Below are 16,215 nucleotides of genomic sequence, written 5' to 3'. Positions count from 1 at the left end.
TCGCTCTGCATAGTGTAATGGTAGAGGTCTATGGTAATACTTTGGCATGACTAAAATCAATACATAAAGAGAAATAATTCAGTTGAAGCTTTTCAAAAAATCTTATTTTTAGCCCTTTTTTAGCCTTGTCATTGCGTGTGTAGTCCTAGTAAAAATGTTTAGATTTGTTGGGTTTTTAAAATGCGTACAAGTGTTTCCTTCACTGAGCCAGAGCTGTGCTTTGTCTAATAAATAAATGACACTTGTGTGTGTGTGTCCTATTATCTTCCAGTGGGAGCTAGCATTTTTGTTAGGGGGCAGCAAAGGTCTGCAGCCATTGTGTTTACGTGTCTTGCCTCTTAGATTAACTGGTGATTTTAAATTGGACTTGTAGACATTAGTGTGGAGTCTCTTCTGTGTTGAAATTGAATTTGCTCAGAGTGAGACTTCCACCTTTAATCTTCACATCTGATCATACCCAGTCCTGCTTCCCACTCCTCTTGCTTTGCATTATTGTCTAAAGGGCCTTTGTTGTTAAAACAGAAACTAGGAAACCAAAAACCAGACAAAGTCAAGGCTGAGCACAAATAAAACAAATTAATCAAGTGACTTTAAACATGTGTAGGCCATGATTCTTAATTTTAATAAAGCCACAGCACAGAAGTCAACTCACGAGTTATTTTATTACACTACATGTGACAGTAAACAGCAGGTATAAAAAAAACAAAACAAAAAAAACAAAACAAAACAAAGCTAACATGGTAATCAAAAACAACCTTACTCGGTCCAGCATGAGTAAACACCCGAACCATTACTGCTCTGTATCAAAATGCATGACTTGTTGGCACAAGAGAAACAAAAAAAAAGAAAAAAGAAAAAGTATAAAATACATGTTTGTATATATGACTGGTACATGATGGCAGACTGCTAACACGCAAAGAGTCAAGGCATGAGTACATTATGATTTACAGTTAAAATACTGTGCGTAAAGAATTACAAGACCTCTGTCATTTCTTTCTCCAAACTCCTACATGGTAAAAAAAAATCTTCCGGCCCAAATCCTCGACAAGATAAAGTGGCTGTTGACAGCTTCAGGAAAAGAAATTGCAGTTCAAGTAGAAAAACACACAGCACCTTAGATATAAAACTGAATGATGAATGAAGATGTAGCCCCGCTATGATGTATTTCCATTACTAGTGTATGCAACAGAAGGGGTTAATCCAAAGGCCCCATGGGTAAGTGTCTTTTTTTTTTGTTTGTTTAAGAGTTCCCTAGCATGGTCAGCCCACAGTCAGCTCCTGATTCTGGGCCGGCCTCCAGCCGAGCTAGCCGGCTCTGCTCCAAGGCGATAGCTTCGGCAGAATGTTTGCATTTCTCCGAGCCGCACTGACAGGTGAAATATTTGCTCTTAATGTCCCAAAACCGATCTCCGTAGTCAAACCTAAGGACCAATCAGAAGACAGACCATTAGAATAGATTTCCAGATAACAGAAAGAAAAGAGGACTCAACTAAGCAGGAAATAAATTACACACAGTTGTGTTCAATTTAGTTCACATACACTTTTCATGGGCAAGTGTACAGTTATGGTAATTTAATTTCTTTTTTCATAATGTAAAAACAGTGAAGCTGGAGGATGAACACCAACTTTTTTCCACTCTATAAAAGTTAACGCGAGGGTTTCCGATGGTTAGGAACAAATGCACCTGCATGGCAGGATTGTAAAAGGACCAAACTTGAGTCAGGAGATTAACTGAGATAATCCATCCGCAATAAGAGGTTAGTCATTAAAACACTGCAGCATGAGCTGAGCTGTAGTTACATCGTAAGGTTTTAAAAACTGAGCTTTAAAATGATTAGTGTAATAAAAACCGAGAGAGGCCGACAGTGATCGCTGACTGTTTTTAGGGGCTTGTTCAGATTACACGGAACAAGATACAAAGCATTAAAACATGTTTAAAAACACAACAGCTTTAATAAACAGAGTAGTTTGGACCTGGAAGCTCATATGTGACAAAGTTCATATGTCATCACTTAAAGACCGGATACCAGGAGTTTCTGGTTCATGGCAGGTGATTCCTGGTTATTCCAAACATCCTAAGAATTTTTTCTCACCTGAGGGTGACAGAGAGATCCACTGTACTTACGTACAGCACAGTTGTTTGAAAAGATGATCAAGTTATTCACAAGATGAAAACCTATAGATGAAAACCTAAGATGATCTGTCATAGCAGTTGTTCGAAACTGCTATGACAGCCATTCCCAGCTGATGTAAATCTACAATTATTCTTCTTGGATTAACCCAATTCTTGCCCATGATGAGTGCATGTAAACTCTTGACCACAACTTTAAGGTCCAACCAGGCACTTATGACTTCTTACCCCAGCTCCTGCCCACTGAGGATGTCTCTGGAGCTAAAGAAGGCAATGCGCGGAAATCGCAGGTCCTGATGGAGCATGAACACACGTACTGGGATGAGGTTTGGGTCACACAGGTGGTTGATGAAGCGGCTGATGTTGCCGTAATACCGGGCATCGATGCAATACACCTCCCCATCCTATACAGAAAAAAAAGACAGTTGAGGAAATCATAGCAGACGTTTATTTCTGCTATGGGCATATTTATTCCTATTAAATTATTAAATACAATTTAAAATACTACAACACAATCATCAATTCAAAGTACCACGATAAAAGTATCTTCATATTTTTAGAATCAGTGTCAACACAAGAAAGGGGCTTAAACCCTAACCTTCGAAACACAAGATTAAGACTTGGTCAATTATTTACTTCATAGTTTTTGATTAATAATTATACAGTTAATAAGCTGTGTGCCCCCTCTTTCCGTTTTCCCCACATGATGTCCATGTTTTGAAATACACAATTTAAGAAGGTTCACCTTGTTGTCCAGGTCAAACAGGTAGGAGTCATCCTCTCTAACATCTGCTTCTGCATCTGAGATCAGCTCTCCAACATATCTGTGCAGAAAGAGGAAGGTAAGCTTCATTTTTTTAACCTCTAGCTTTTTACAGAAAAGCAGCCTAGTGTGTGCCAGCAGAGGGTTTTTTTTCCTCTTACTCGCAGATGAAGCTTCCCTGTGGAATGTCCTGCAGAGCTCGAACTCCCCAGCCCATCTTCTCTGTCCTGTACAGCTGCAAACGAACTCTGAGGAGGAAAGATGAAAAAAATAGGGTTAAGGGTGAAGTATCAAGCAGACACTCATCAACCGGGGGGGAAAAGAAAAAAAGCCAGTGATGGCTATTTGCAACACATGGCTGCCTCTGCACTGTTAAACATCTGTGACTGACTCAGGTGCAGAGTGATTAATAATTATTCCTTTACCATTGCTGCCCTCAGCAAGATGTAGAAAGATGGTCAGCAGGTTGTTGATTACTGCACAAGAGAAGAATCATTTTTTCCCCCCCAATCAAAACTTTAGCAGTTGAGTTTATTTGTTAGAAATCTCTCCAGATGATATGAGGTTAAGATTCTTTGGTGTCGGTTTGTAGTCTGACGTGTAATCTGGCTGAGATTTATGCATTTCTTTAATTGCTGATACTCACTTGATCCCTGCCTGGACCACCCTGTTCTTGCACGTTCGATAACAAGAGCAAGCCATGTTGCATTCGAAAATTAGTGGAGGTTCGATTTTGTTGAACTCCTGAAGCAGCCGTTGATCCTTGTAACAGAAAAAGAGGTGAAAAAAAATATGATAGAATAAGAATAACTCTGCCAATTTAACTTCATATGAAATCTGCTGCTAATGATTATGATGGTATTTTTTCCCCAGACAGTTTGTTACCTTGTCATACCAGCAGCGGATGCTGAGCTGTCCACAGAGGCAGTTGCTAGATGAGCAGTCATCAGTGCAACTACAGTGCTGAAGGGGGAGAAAAAAACAAAACAAGGAAAAATGAAGAATACATTTTTCAAAATAAAAGTTCTGTTGTGTGGAGACAAAATGAAGTTACCTGTAAATGTGTGATATTGCGGTCTATGTTCATTGCTGAAGTTTCACAGTTTTCTGAAACGTATTTGTAATCCGATGGACATCCTTCATCATCCACCGAATTCACGCAGGGGATTGGAACATTCTCGTAGCCCTGTGCGATGTCACTGACACACAAAGCAAAAAGCTTAATCTGCATGTTTCCCCACTGATCGACCATGGGAAGTCCCCTGGACCTAATCATAAATCACATCATTTAGCATACATGATGCACTCATGGCTCTTGATACCAAAACTAAAATGGTTTTGGGGCGTGAGCCTGGCATTGAGCTGCCAGATAAATGGTGGGTGTGCCTAGCATAGACTTAAGTACACAGTGTGATAGGTTTCAACTTACGCATAGTGGTCACTACAGTGGACAGCTATTCAACGGCTGTTTTCTTGCATTTGTGTCAGTGTTGATGGTATACTTGCACAGAAACCACTACATTGGACACTGATGTGTCAGTCGATACCCTGCTACCCACTGGTCAGCCAGTGGACATGTGTAAGTGGACGTGTAAAAAACTATTTGGAAAGTACATGTTTAAATAAATGAAGTCAAAAATCTTTTTTACATGCCTAAAGAGGAATAAAAATACTTAAGAAAAAAATCTGGATTGATGTTATCATAGTTCATGCATGAAAGGGTTAAATAGAGTCCAATTCTCAAAGTCTCATCTATTAAAAATATATTGCAACATACAGAACCAATGTGACAACATACCTCATTATGCAATCTGAGTCATGGATTTTTTATTTAGGGGTAGACTTAAGCAGGGATTTTTTTCATGTTTCTGTTAACATTTTAGAAAACCAAATAAAAGTGGAGCTTTCATCGCTGTATTTGGGGTTCCACTTCTTTGTAGTACCAAATACTAGCTCTTACATCAATCTTGGCAAGAAATTGTATCCTTGAATTTGCACTGCTGATTATTTTCATGTAAACAACACATTATCGACCCAAAACACCTACCTGCAGATGATTCTTTCCGTCCGAAGCATGCGATTGGTTATTCCCCTTCGCAGTTTCCTGTTGATTTGGAGTGACACCCACACTGGTGTGTCAGTTCGCGCCAATGTAAGAGGTGTGTCTCCCTCCCTGTTCATGATGTCTATGTCTGCACCTCTGGACAGGAACAACCTGCACAAAACAAAAACCCAGAGAAAACAAGTTCATGTCCAACCAACTGTAGCAAAATGTCTCCAATTTCCTTAAATGTGTTGATGGATAAAAGCAGATGTATATAAACTCACGTAACACATTCCAAGTAGCCCTCTCTGGCAGCGATGTGGAGTGGTGTGTCTCCGTGTACGTTAACAGAGGAGAGGGAGCAGCCGGCGTTCAACACCAGCTCTGCTATATCCACATTTCCTGCATACGCCGCCCAGTGGAGACAAACATTCAGCTCCTGATGGGAAAGACGTGACTGTTTAAAGTAAAAACCTGAAATATGTTCATACAACTGCATCTATGTGGTCTCTCACACCAATGAGCTAGGAAATTGTTTAACCACTTCATAATGCTTAAACATGTTTCCATTATCTAAGCTGTGGATGCACTCCTCCCTCCAAAGTCCTAATCTGAATTTAGGAAAATCCAATAACATTTAATATGGCTTAAAAGTGAGGCTAATGCCTAAAATTTGCATTCTTGCTAAAGCCAAGCAGGGAGCGACTCCACCTGCTTGCACAAAGACGTTGTATCGTGTACTTTTGCAGAGTTTATGGTAGAAATCTACCTTATCATTGATGGTGACGTCAGCTCCTCTGTTCAGCAGCGCTTTGATCACATTGACGTGTTTGTGCTCTGCGGCCCAGATGATTGGCGTCCAGCCCCCGCTGTCCTGAAACAAGCCCACAGGAAGAGTCGGGAGTGGACAACAGAGCGAATCATATGCCATGTAGAAGGTTGGTGGTTCAATCTCTGGCTATTTTACAAAGTCTAATCAAATCATTTCCTTGTCAAAAAAAGGCTGAAATTTTCATTGAAGAGGGAGAAAGTAAGTGATGGCAGACAAAAATGCTATCTTGCTCCTTTAAAATAGACATCCGGGATCTTGCTTTACCTGTGCATTCACATCAACCTGCCCCGTCTCCAGAAGCATGTTGACAGTCTCAAGGTTTCCCAGCTTGGCAGCATGGTGGAGGCCAGTATATCCATCCTCCTCCTGATGAACAATGATATATTAAAAAAATAAAATAAAATAAATAAATAAATAATAATCATTTATTTTAAAAAAAAAAATCCATATCCAGCAAACCTCTTATGGTTCACAGTTATTTGTTTGGAGACACTTACAACGTGATAGACGCAGGCGCCATTCTGGACCAGGTAGCGAGCCACCTCAATGTGATTGTTGATGATAGCCTCCAACAGAGGAGTCCTCAGGTCCTTGTCCTGGGCATCAACTTGAGCACCAGCCTGTCAGTGTGGAATCAAGTGTAATATTTAAATGAAATACTTTAATTTCGGCACATCCTAAAAGCAATGATGTGTGCCCATTTTCATTTTTAAATGGTTAATTGTTTGTGAAAATGCAGAGCTGAAAGGATCAGATGCAAACAGCATCATAAAATTTAAAAAAAAAGGCTGTTCAGTGCAAGAGTTATCTTTATGTTTTGGGCCATTAATCAGAAAAAGCAACCATCTCTATGACTCATCTGGGATTCTTAAAAAGCATGCCAGCTTTTTCTTTCCATTGCTAAACTATACAAACTATACTAATTTTGAAATTTCAAAAGTAAGCTCTATTTGCAGCCTCATAGAAAACGAGTAAGCTCACATCCACAGATGAAAGAAGCAAAGACAAGTGTAACCAGGCGATTCATTTCTCACCTGTATCAGCATGTAGCAGACTTCCAGCAGACCTCTCTGAGCTGCAGCGTGAAGAGCGGAGCGCCTGTTCTGAGAGTCCGGCTGGTACGTTGGATCGATACCCTCCACTGGGACACACACACACACACACTTAATAGATAACTAGTGGTCATGTGTTTGCTTTCTTTTCACTCTGAAGATTTCAGGGCAATAGTGTACATGTGATGTGATGGAGTAACAGCACTTCCGTGCCTGTTTATTTTCTTTAGTGTGTTCATATGTAACATTTTCTTTGATTGAGGAATTTAAACTGATCGTAAGCTGATTACATAATGAACTCTATCATGATGAATACCTATTAAAAGAACAGGCAACAACCATTTTTGTCAAAGTATACAAGTCGAAATATAAAGGAGCACAGTGGAAGCGCTGCAGTTTTTGCCACTCACTGAGCATGAGCAGGACTCTCTGCACCTCTCCTTGCTTGGCGGCAGGGTAGAGCTGACGAGGGTGGAACCTCAGTTTCTTCCTCCTGGCAAATGAAAAGCAGTAATTTACCAATTTGGCCTCCAAACAACTAGCGATTTAGTTTTTCAGAGAAAGCCACTGTTTTTGGAAGATTTTGAGCAAACAGTGATGGAAGATGTTTATGCCTGCATTTACAGCAATGTATCATCTTTCTGTGCAAGTTTAAAGCAGTTTTTACACACATTACAGCCCAATGTGTGAACAGAGCAGATAACAGAGTGGTGCATTTATCGTTAGCGAATACTACATTTGAGTTTGCACCTCTGTGAAATAAAGCCCAACCCCAAGTTCACAGATTAAGAGATTTCAGAAGATGACAGGAATGCTCTGCTTGGGGAAAAAATATAAAAAGAGAGCTGTGTGTATATTTTAAGGAAACAAATGAAGCTCAAAAGCTGAAACTAAACCTGCTTCAGCCTGGTATTCAGCTCTTTAACCAGATGGAGCTGAAAATAATTCAACTTAAATCAAGTCTCCAACCTCTCTGTGTCCTGCGTGAGAATGGCTTTCTGCAGCGCCGCCCTACTGGGCCCAGGTGGAAGTGCACTTGGGCTGACTGGCTTCCCATTTGGCATGCAGAGCGAAGGTCCTACGCTGTCCACGCCCTCCTCTGCTGGGGGGACGGTGGTCGCAGTTGCAGCTGAAGCTACAGGTTGAGGAGGCTGCTGCTGCTCTACTGCAGGTGTTACCAAGCCGTGACTACGCATACGAGCACTGAAAAGACAGGAAAGTATGGAAGCAAAAAAAGAAAAAGAAAAAAAACCCCCACATTTTAAATTCTGACATTTCCCATGTCATTTAGCCTTACCTGACAGGTCTTTCGGGCATCTTCCCATCCTTCATCCCACCTGTGGAGGCTGTGAGAGAGGGTCCCGTGGGGACAGATGGTGGCAGAGACGGTGTGGTGGTGGAGGAAGCAGACATGGTGACGACCGTAGTTGCGGAGGCCGTGCCGAACGACCGGATAGTGACCTCCTGCGCCTCGGAGGCATCTTCGCCACAATGGGGACAGAAAAGCATGCCTCCGCCATTTGCTCTGCTGCGCCCGCCGCCCAGCACCGTCACACACCCCCGGTGGAAACGGTGAGCTATGCGCTGGTCTGGGCAGCACTCAAGAAATGTGCCCTGAAAGAGGAGCATAAAGCAGAAGAATAAAACCAGATATGTAAAAAAAAAAAAAAAAAAAAAGATATCAAAGAGGAAAAACAAGTCTACTGCACAGAATATACTGAGGCAGATGAAGAAAAGCATAAACAAGAAGAGAGAAGGAAGAAAAAGAGGACTAAGACCATTATCAGAGACGATATACAGGAGAACTGAGAAGGAGAAATAAGAACTAAGGAAATATCTAAAGTCTAAAGTTCTGTAAACAACTTCCTTTGGTTTCAGTTCACGTGTAAAACTCTACAGGAACAAACTTGAGCCACATTCTCGCAGGTTGTTGTGTAAGAAGATGCCAAAACCACATTCGATAGACACTCTAGAGTCTTCAAATATGAAAACAGGTGGTTTTAACACTTACCGCTATACAGAAATATCCACAGCCGGGACAGCAGTGGTGTTTGACCATGTGTGAGCGATGGACGTCACAAAGCACCATCAGGGGAACCCGACTGGACGGCCTCATGGTCTCCCCCTTAATAGTCCGATTGGTGCAAGCTCGCAGCTGACAAACACAACAGGAGAAAAAAAATGAACTTAAATGAACTCCAGGATTTCTGAAACCTTTACTGAGTTAGATTAAATATTTTTAAGATGTTATTGCCATAAAAAATGACATCTACTGCATTTTACACAGTTTTACAGGCAGAGAATGAGAGAGAAAAAAAACTCTATGAACAATTATTAGGTCATATTTTTGTTTGCGCTTCCCAGCTGTATAATAATAACTGCTAAAGAGAAAGTAATGTCTGATCCAGATGAAAAGCATATATTTGATCCTCCAAATTTTTTCCCACATCAAAGTTACCCTTGATCTTAAATCCAGCTTTCATCGGCTTTTCTTTTACCCCTACACACATAACGCGTGCATTTTCAGTACTGTCCTTGTACACAGCTCTACTGATTTATATCTCGCACTGCTATCATAGTGTACATAGGTTTGAGTTTTATACATTCCCTGAAATGCTCAGATTTTTTCTAAATTCTTCTTTATACTAAGGTGAGAGAGAAACGGTCTTTTGATTTTCCTGAATGCATTTGTACATGTAGTAAACTGAGAATTAAAAAAAATAAAAAGTCTTCCAATGTTGAATACTTTACCTCACACAGAGCTAAAGAAATCAATTAATACTGTATGTTATAAAACGAAAAGTAGCCACCTGCAGGGTAAACACAGAGAGCAAACACAGGGACAAACCTCTCCATCGATGCTCTCAGTGGCCATGCACTGTCTGCTGACACGGTGGCTGGTGCTGTCCACCCGAGGAGCCTCCATCCTGCAGCTGCACAGGGGGAGCTCTTCCAGCCGCTCCGTGTCTCCTGCATCACTTCCATCTGCAAAAGTGGAGGGGCAGGGTTTGACTTGTGATTTAACGGTTAACATTAAAGTCATCTAAACCTCAACTGTTACAGAAGACAATACTTAGGTTTGAAAATATAATTGGGTGATTTTGGTGTTATCCAATATAAATCTTTTTTAAAGGAAATGAATTCCACTCTGTTAAGTAACTGTTCTACTGCTCTAATTGAACTGCTCAGTACAACCAAAGCAGTAGATTGCATCATTAAAGGTAAACACCACTTTATTGCCCCTGTATAATCTACTTTAGAGCGACACATCCATCTTACACCTACCCGGATGAGGAGAAAGTGTCAGACTGTCAGCAGCAGCGATGTCCAGAGCACCCAAGGGAACCTCTGTGTACTCTGCAGACCTTCCTGTCAAGGACAAACCAAACAAAAAAAAAAAAACTGTAAGCACTAAAAGGAACTGGAACATGATGCTCTTCACTCATGCTACACAGCTTTTAATGCTTTACAACACTGAAATTTGAAAAAGCCATTTAGACCTTTTCTCACTGATCAGCAGAAAACATGTTTTCAGAGACACCTTTGGTTCTAATTACAGCTCTGAGTCTGCGGGTGGCATCTTTGCAAGTCTGGACACAGGATTCCTCTTCACAAGAGTGTTTAGGTCCTGGTTGAGGTGGCAGTGGTGTCCTTTAGAGCTTTTCTTTACATATATGTCCTGTTTGTGATGACGGCCTACTCTATGCATTATCTGACAGCTGTCTTAGATCATTTCTATGATCCTTTTAACTTTTCACTTAATGCCAATGTGTAACAAATGCGCAACACAATATGTTTCTCTGGCTTTTTGCTTCATGTTCATTTTCACTAACTGACAGGTTGGTGGTTTTTCTCACAACTTTTCCAGTATGCAAATGTCCTTGGGCAAGATACTGACTAAATCCTTCCACGTGCATGCATTGATGTGTATTATAAACGACTAAAACCCTCTATGCATACAAAAGTGATGTATGAATGAGTGCGGCACATTGTTTTTAATTGTGACCAATTTGCTTTTTGTAAGAGCCTGGATTTTTCAAAATTTACTGTTAAAAAAATTCTTATTTCAAGGAGCGTGTTTCAGGTTACCAATCTCTTTGACAGATAAGTGTGGTTCAGAGAGTAGGAAGTAGATGACATCACTCACCTCCCTCTGTCTCCACGACGTCAGCCGCGTTTCTCTCTTTGTCCTGATCGGACAGTGGCCACGAAGACTCTTCGCTCTCTCTGACCACTCTCTGTGTTTTAGGCTCTGAACTCTGAAAGTAAAAGACAAATAAAAAATAAACATCTGAATATAAAAATATAACATTTGTGAAATAGTGGGGTTTTTAAGTAGTGGCTGATTATTTTAAAACTCCAACCAAAGTTTGCATTTTTGAGGTTGTTAAAGTTTCAAGCTAAAAGACTAGTTTATACGAAGAGCAGCCAATCAGAAGAAAGCTGACTTAATAGGCGCTAGAACACCTTGCTGGTGGATAAAATGAAGAGCTGCATCCATGGATTCTCTTATAGTGTGCAAAATGACTTTTACAGAGTCCAAGAACAAATATATGGGATTGAAAATAAGCACAATACGTCTACCTTTAAAGTACAAATTCCTCAGTTTACAGACAAGACAGCAACTTTAAACATGAAGTAGTGTCTCAGCATCTTCATGGTCCAACTCCTTAATAATGATCCTGCTGCAACTTATTGATGGCTTATTTGAGCTAAAGACATTTGTCACGACACGTACAGTGGCTTGCAAAAGTATTCGGCCCCCTTGAACTTTCCCACATTTTATCACATTATAGCCACAAACATGAATCTATTTTATTGGAATTCCACATGAAAGACCAATACAAAGTGGTGTACACCTGCTGAAGAGAAGCACCCCCAGAGCATGATGCTGCCACCACCATATTTGACAGTGGGGATGGTGTGTTCAGAGTGATGTGCTGTGTTAGTTTCCTGCCACACATAGCGTTTTGCATTTTGGCCACAAAGTTCCATTTTGGTCTCATCTGACCAGAGCACCTTCTTCCACATGTTTGCTGTGTCCCCCACATGGCTTAAGGCGAACTGCAAACGGGACTTCTTATGGTTTTCTGTTAGCAATGGCTTTCTTCTTGCCACTCTTCCATAAAGGCCAACTTTGTGCAGTGCACGGCTAATAGTTGTCCTATGGACAGATTCCCCCACCTGAGCTGGAGATCTCTGCAGCTCGTCCAGAGTCACCATGGGCCTCTTGGCTGCATTTCTGATCAGCGCTCTCCTTGTTCGGCCTGTGAGTTTAGGTGGACGGCCTTGTCTTGGTAGGTTTACAGTTGTGCCATACTCCTTCCATTTCTGAATGATGGCTTGAACAGTGCTCCGTGGGATGTTCAAGGCTTGGGAAATCTTTTTGTAGCCTAAGCCTGCTTTAAATTTCTCAATAACTTTATCCCTGACCTGTCTGGTGTGTTCTTTGGACTTCATGGTGTTGTTGCTCCCAATATTCTCTTAGACAACCTCTGAGGCCGTCACAGAGCAGCTGTATTTGTACTGACATTAGGTGCACTCTATTTAGTTATTAGCACTCATCAGACAATATCTATGGACAACTGACTGCACTCAGACCAAAGCGGGCTGGATAATTACGCACACCCCACTTTGCAGTTATTTATTTGTAAAAAATGTTTGGAATCATGTATGATTTTCGTTCCACTTCTCACGTGTACACCACTTTGTATTGGTCTTTCACATGGAATTCCAACAAAATTGATTCATGTTTGTGGCTGTAATGTGACAAAATGTGGGAAAGTTCAAGGGGCCGAATACTTTTGCAAGCCACTGTAGATAACCCTGCATATCTAGAGTACATGCATGGCCATGCTGGCTAGAGTCACATGTACAGGTGCAAATACAGTAATGAAACACGAAGTTAATACAAAAATGAGGAAAGAAGTATCTAACAAGAAAGCAAATATCAAGCCAAGAAGCTACTCACGTGATCCGAGGTGTTTACTGGCCTCTCTGTGTCTTTAGCTTGCTGTCTTGTTTCTTCTTCACCATCTTCAAACTGTAAAGCAAAAAAAAAAAAAGAAGAAGCTTAGTTTACATTAGTTTAAAGTTTGGCTCATAAACACACTGTAGCAGTGTAATGTGGGTTTACTTTTAATGGCTTCAAACCTTTTCAGAATCTCGCCTGGACGGACTAGAAATCTGAATTCTCTCGGCTACTTCCTCCGCGGACTTCCCCACGGAGCTGATGCTCTTTCCGGATGCAATTTCAGACTCTGCTTTTTTATGGAATGAGCTTCCTTCCTGAAAGTAGGATGAGAGACAGATATGAAATGGACCACAAACAACTGTTATTTAAACCAAACCCCCCCCCAAAACAAGTGTCTCACCTCAGTATGAGTGTTATCGGAAACATTTTCAGATCTCTCAGGTGTGCTGTCTGATAAAGGATCCAGCCTCCTCCTCTTTGCAACTTTAGAAACAAAACAATGTGATACAAACCATGACAAGGCTTAGTTTTAAAGTAAAGCAGTAGTTAATGCTCATTTTACTCATTTACTGTGAGTTTAGACCTACTGACCAGGTTCAGAGTGAGAAGAAAAGCTGGCTGAGGATCCTGAAGGAGTCACAGATGCAACAGGTCCCTCAATTTGACTGATCTGAGGAGAAAAATTAGCCAGAGTGTTTGCAGGTATATTAATATCATTTTAAATGCAACTTAAGACCAAACTTGTGATGGAAGCAGAAACCTAAAGTACAAATATCCTTTTGATCCTTTCTGAGTTTAAGAACACTGTCCAGATATGCTTATCAATCTGGAAAGGAACAAAAATATAATTGTTTTCCTAAATGATATCCAATTTCCTCAAGTTTTAAACCCTGTTAAACACACAGCAGGGATTTTTCTACAGGCATTTAAATTCTTGACAGCTTTAGGTCAGTTTGAAAGGTTTAAAGTCATTTTTAAAACACAATAATTTACAATAAGCACCTTTAACAACTGGTAGAAATCCAGATAATAAATCATGAAAACTCAAGAATCAAAAGAAATTTACCAAATATGATTCATACCAAATAGGAGTAGCTCCTCTCTCACCTGCCCTGGTGGAGGCCTGTTCATGGTCTTTCGCGCCCGATGGATCTTGGGTGGTGCAGGGGAAACAGATGGAGAAGAAGCAGCTGTTGTAGAGGAAGAAGAGGAGGAGGATGGAGGACCAGGTGGAAGGACAGATTTACTGCTACCAGGCCCTGAAACGCTCATCTTTGCTCGGCCAGGAGACAAAGTCGAGGACGTGGAAGGAGACGACGACAATGACGACGAGGTTGTCGAAAGAAGGGAATTTGCTGTGTGACCTGACAAATCAAAGCAAAAGGGATTATCTCCTCAGTTTGTATACTAAGTCCGATTAAATCAACGAAATCAACGCAGAGAATTTCGACAGCATCTAACGCAATCTGAGCTCACCTGTAGCAGCAGGTTTGTTCTGGGGGGAGGCAGCAGGGGACCATTGTTCTCCTTCCTCTCTGACTGTGGAAGCATCCTTCCCGGGCTGCTGGGACGACAACAGTGATGACATAACACCCATGGGCTCCGTCTTGGTGGCAGCAGCAGATGAGGTGGAGGCTGCATTATCTGAGGAATATCCGGAGTGCAAGAATTTTAAAGTTTATCAAGGAGAAATCATTTCTTGGGCATAATGCTACAATCTGCCGCTTGATGGTAGTGTAATGATGTGCAGCATGTCATAAATCTCAAAACATCTCAGTCTGATTTCTTTAATATGACAATTCACTGTACTCATATGAGATCAAATGGCATTCACAGGCCATTTAATTGCAAACCAATACAATGTCTTTCAATATATTTCAAATATTAACATAATCTGCATAAACCAGCTGGTGATTTACCTTCCTTTGTTTGACTTGACCCAGCTAATGACTCCTCTGATGTTTTTGACTCGTCATTTTCATGGTGCTCCTGGTGGACAAAACAAGAAACAAGTGAAACGAGTAAAACTGATAATAGAACAGGCTCTTATTTCAATGATTTAATGAAATGATTGCAGTTCAACCATCTCGAAGATGGTAGAATAAATACACAAAGAAATTATATTGTATATTTGTATGCATGCAAAATATACAGTTGCTTGAAAAAGTATTGCCCCCCTTCCTTTATTTTTGTATGTCTGTCACACTTAAATGTTTTAGATCAAACAAATTTAATAATAAGACAAAAAATACATGAGCAAACACAAAATGCAGTTTCTAAATGAAGCTGTTTATTATTAAGGGAAAATCAAAACCCAAATGGCCCTGTGTGAAAAAGGTATTGGCCCCTAAACCTAATAACTCCTAGTGCTGTGAAGGAATTTTAGCCTACTCATCTTTGCGGATGTACACCAGTGTACATGTAAAAACATGCATTCTAGAGGTCTAAATGTGTATCCACTACACTCATTCTATCTCTGGCCTTATGGTAATATTTTTGGGCCCAGCAAGTTCTCTTGATAGAAACGCTTCCTTCCTACTGACAAACAACACAGGACCTCAACCAGGGGCAGCAGGACAAGGATATGAGGATACTGTGAGCATCACAGCATCACTCATCTCAAAAGTGTTGTGTCTGTTCTTTGGCACTACAATCAAAACTGTCACAAATGTTATTTTAGGTAAAAAATAAACCCCACTACTTTCGGCCTTCACTTCTCCAAAAAAAAACTGTCGGCCAATAGGTGAAATTTTCTGTTATGTTACATGAACTGCCGCCATGAGTCAGTAATTCCATTGATGCTTTTTACACGACCCAAGAAAAACTCCTTACTCAAGCAGTGCACCAAATAGAAAAGTGAATTTAAAACGGGATTTTAAACTATGACTGCTTAAATTCTTTTGGTTTCCATGTCTCGTTGGTGCAAAATTTACTTAAAAAAAGCTCCTAACTAGCAACTACGAATAAAAACATATCCTAAAAACAGATCGAGGTGCGATACTTGCTATACAGAGGATTGCTACAAAGGTTTCTGGTCAATAAATACAAAACAGCAACAAAACATCATCTGGATAAGAGTAACCCTGCAGGTAACACAAAACTGTTACAGGCTAACATTGCTAGCAGTGCAGCCTAGGTTTCAATAAAAAAAGCTATTATAATCGACATGTAAAATCAAGAGGAGCTTGGCAGTATGCAGTATCGGTAAGCTGGGGAGTTTAAAGGTAGACGAATAGACATAAATTCCTTTAGCATGCAGTTTTCAGCTGCAGTACGTTAGCTACCTTTGTCGTTGTCTCAGAAGCCGACATGTTTCCCAGTGACCGTCAACGTATGTGAGCGTGCTGCGTCACGGCCGGAGCCCCGCCCCTCAATGGATGGTGGGAGGGGGGTGGTGTCCATTAATTTTTTTAAAACTC

At 40.8% G+C, this 16,215-nt stretch overlaps 1 protein-coding gene across 2 annotated transcripts; it reads right to left on the bottom strand.

Annotated features, from left to right (window-relative positions):
* Nucleotides 1–643: 643 nt before the first annotated feature.
* Nucleotides 644–16,196, bottom strand: ehmt2 (euchromatic histone-lysine N-methyltransferase 2). 2 transcript variants are annotated; one of them, XM_082522515.1, is made up of 28 exons: nt 16,081–16,196; nt 14,716–14,785; nt 14,273–14,440; nt 13,904–14,160; nt 13,388–13,466; nt 13,197–13,279; nt 12,976–13,110; nt 12,794–12,865; nt 10,970–11,081; nt 10,108–10,191; nt 9,671–9,807; nt 8,834–8,977; nt 8,120–8,436; nt 7,792–8,025; nt 7,233–7,315; nt 6,805–6,911; nt 6,268–6,390; nt 6,035–6,136; nt 5,708–5,812; nt 5,223–5,395; nt 4,942–5,109; nt 3,949–4,093; nt 3,780–3,857; nt 3,541–3,656; nt 3,056–3,142; nt 2,877–2,955; nt 2,360–2,535; nt 644–1,421 (listed from the first exon to the last, which is right to left on the bottom strand). In XM_082522515.1, the coding sequence occupies exons 1-28, from the start codon at nt 16,105–16,107 to the stop codon at nt 1,241–1,243; spliced, it is 3,642 nt and encodes a 1,213-aa protein (XP_082378641.1). In that variant the 5' UTR covers nt 16,108–16,196; the 3' UTR covers nt 644–1,240. The 2 variants fall into 2 exon arrangements, with proteins under 2 accessions (XP_082378641.1, XP_082378642.1); XM_082522516.1 differs by having other exon boundaries at nt 5,223–5,377.
* Between the last annotated feature and the right edge of the window lie 19 nt (nt 16,197–16,215).

The sequence above is a fragment of the Aulonocara stuartgranti genome (assembly GCF_965226115.1).
Source record: "Aulonocara stuartgranti genome assembly, chromosome: 22".
In the NCBI taxonomy this organism is placed as follows: domain Eukaryota; kingdom Metazoa; phylum Chordata; class Actinopteri; order Cichliformes; family Cichlidae; genus Aulonocara; species Aulonocara stuartgranti.
The sequence above is the reverse complement of the archived record's forward strand: the minus strand, read 5'-3'. Positions and strand labels throughout refer to the sequence as shown.